Raw genomic sequence first — 2,254 nt, forward strand, 5'->3', positions numbered from 1 at the left:
TTCTTCTCTTTTACCCACACTGACGTTCATACATACCTTTGACCCGACGCCGTAATAGACGAACGTGCAAGTCGGCGCTCCTGGGTAGCCAAGGCCGGCTGTCGGCATCACCTCTCATTCTGTTCCTTTCTGGATTACTATATTCACTTAGGCTAGTACAAGTGCAGTGCAGTGACTACTCCGGGATATAAATATCATGGTATTAGTGTATATCCCAAGAAATCGAACAGTACTTAGGAGGGGTCGAGCCAGTAGGTGAGGCCCCTCCCCAACTTTCTCTGTGTGTACGATATCCGTCATGCAAAATCATTATATGTGGTTATTTTAATGAAATAGACACCACTGACCTGCAAAATGAGCCCCATTTTTCACAATTAATCAGTTTTCCCACTTGTGAACAAAGGACCCTGGATTTGACCCTTACAGATTTACATGTCTGGAACCAGCCTCCTCTACCATATTCTCCTGTCGGCCGCAGCAGACACGTTTCAGTGTTATGGCTGCCTTCAACCACCGTCTCTCAGCCATAGCAGGCCAAGACCAGGAAATACAGGTCACTCACACAGTCCTCTGTCATACAGTTTGGGCAGTGGATTACCCAACGCCCGTGGACAGACGTTCTCATCGCTGTTGATGTGGAGGGACAAGTGGCACAACCACCCCTCGGCTGTCAGTACGACTCTCCACCACTTCTTTCCAGAAGAGTCACTCAGCACACACCCATCGGATCTGCCTTGGATCACGGGCCGCGTCAAACAGAGAAATCAAGCCTTTCACTCGCACAACATCACCTCCTACAAATAACACAGTCATCCGGGAAATAAAAATGTACCACAACAAACTACAACCAATTTTACGGGGAAAGTACAGGAACTGTGCGGCCTTGAAAATTGGCCGTCCACATTTCCATGCACCAGCTACCTAGGCCTTGGTGAAGCAGCAAAGGCACTCAACGACCACTTCGCCTCAATTTGTCAGCAGCTACCCCTCCCCCCTGGACACCACCCTCTCCCTGCCTACCTCCAGTCCGCTCACTTGTTCCAACTGTTAGCCAGTTTCAGGTCCTTCAGAAGATGAAAAGAATCCGCGTCAATAGAGCCACCACCCCCTTCACCTTGCCTATGCGCCTCATCAAGGAGTTTGCAACGGAACTTGCCACCCCTCTTACCTCCATAGTCAACGTCTCACTGCAACAGTGTAAGTGCCCATCACAATGGAAGACCGCACTACGACTCATCGCCATTACTCACTTGCCCAGCCTGTTGTGTGAAAGCTTTGTCGCCGACTGGGCCAACCAGGACCTCGCGCTCAGCGTTGACACTCGGCAGTTCGGCAACATGAGATCCTCCGCTGCACACTGCCTCATCATCTTCCTCGAGTTCGTCACTGCCCACCTCCATAAACGCAAATCCTCCGTCACCACCATCTTCATAGACTTCAGGAAAGCCTTCGACCTGGTGGACCACACCACAGTCATCTCAAAAGCTTCTGCGGGCATCAAGGAGTGCCTCATCCTCTTGCTGGCAAACTTTCTTTCCAAAAGGCGTCAAGCTATGCGCGTGCAGGGTCAAGTTTCCAGCCTCTTGCTACCCACGTGCGGAGTCCTACAGAGGACTAGAATGGGCCCCTGTGCTTCCTCGTCATGATTAACGACGCGCTCCTGGACACCGAGCATCGTCGGAAATACATGGATGACTCGACCATCACCACTGCCATTAACAGTTCCTGCCCTGACCACTCCCCCTCCCCCTCAACACAACCTCCTCGCCTGGGCCACCGCAAATCACGTCACTGTCAACCGCTAGAAGTCGGTCGTGATGCAGCTCGACTTCTCCACCAATCCACCCCATCCTCACGCTGGACAACCATCCGCTCGACGTAGTTCGTTCCACCAAGCTGCTCTCCTAGAAGCAGCACGTCAGAGACATCGTGAGGTCTGTCGTACAGGCTTCACATGCTAACGCAGCCTCAAGCCCCTTGGTGTCCCACTTCCAGAGCTTCAAAATATCTGCAGGCTATTATTCTGCCCAATTTAACCTACACCTTCCCCGCCTGATCCCCTTTCCTCACCCCCAATCAGCTGCTGCAACTCGAGAAAAGGTCAGCCAAGATCATTCTCGGTTCTGTCTATGCCTGCTACGACAGCGCCTTAACTACTCCTTGCCACCCCTACACCACCTCCCTGCAACAGTTTGGCCTGAAGCTGCTGTGCCCTCCACGTCACCGCGACCTGCTACCCTCCTGACGCGCCGCC

At 52.5% G+C, this 2,254-nt stretch overlaps 1 protein-coding gene across 1 annotated transcript in view; it reads left to right on the plus strand.

Moving 5' to 3' along the window:
• Positions 1–1,646, plus strand: part of LOC119583063 — a 5,296-nt gene extending 3,650 nt beyond the window's left edge. The window contains exons 2-3 of the mRNA XM_037931573.1: positions 582–673; positions 1,027–1,646. Coding sequence (XP_037787501.1) covers positions 582–673; positions 1,027–1,646 — 712 coding nt within the window. The remainder of the gene's footprint in view (positions 1–581; positions 674–1,026) is intronic.
• The last annotated feature ends 608 nt before the right edge of the window (positions 1,647–2,254 follow it).

This window comes from Penaeus monodon, chromosome 16 (genome assembly GCF_015228065.2).
Source record: "Penaeus monodon isolate SGIC_2016 chromosome 16, NSTDA_Pmon_1, whole genome shotgun sequence".
Taxonomy (NCBI): Eukaryota; Metazoa; Arthropoda; class Malacostraca; order Decapoda; family Penaeidae; genus Penaeus; species Penaeus monodon.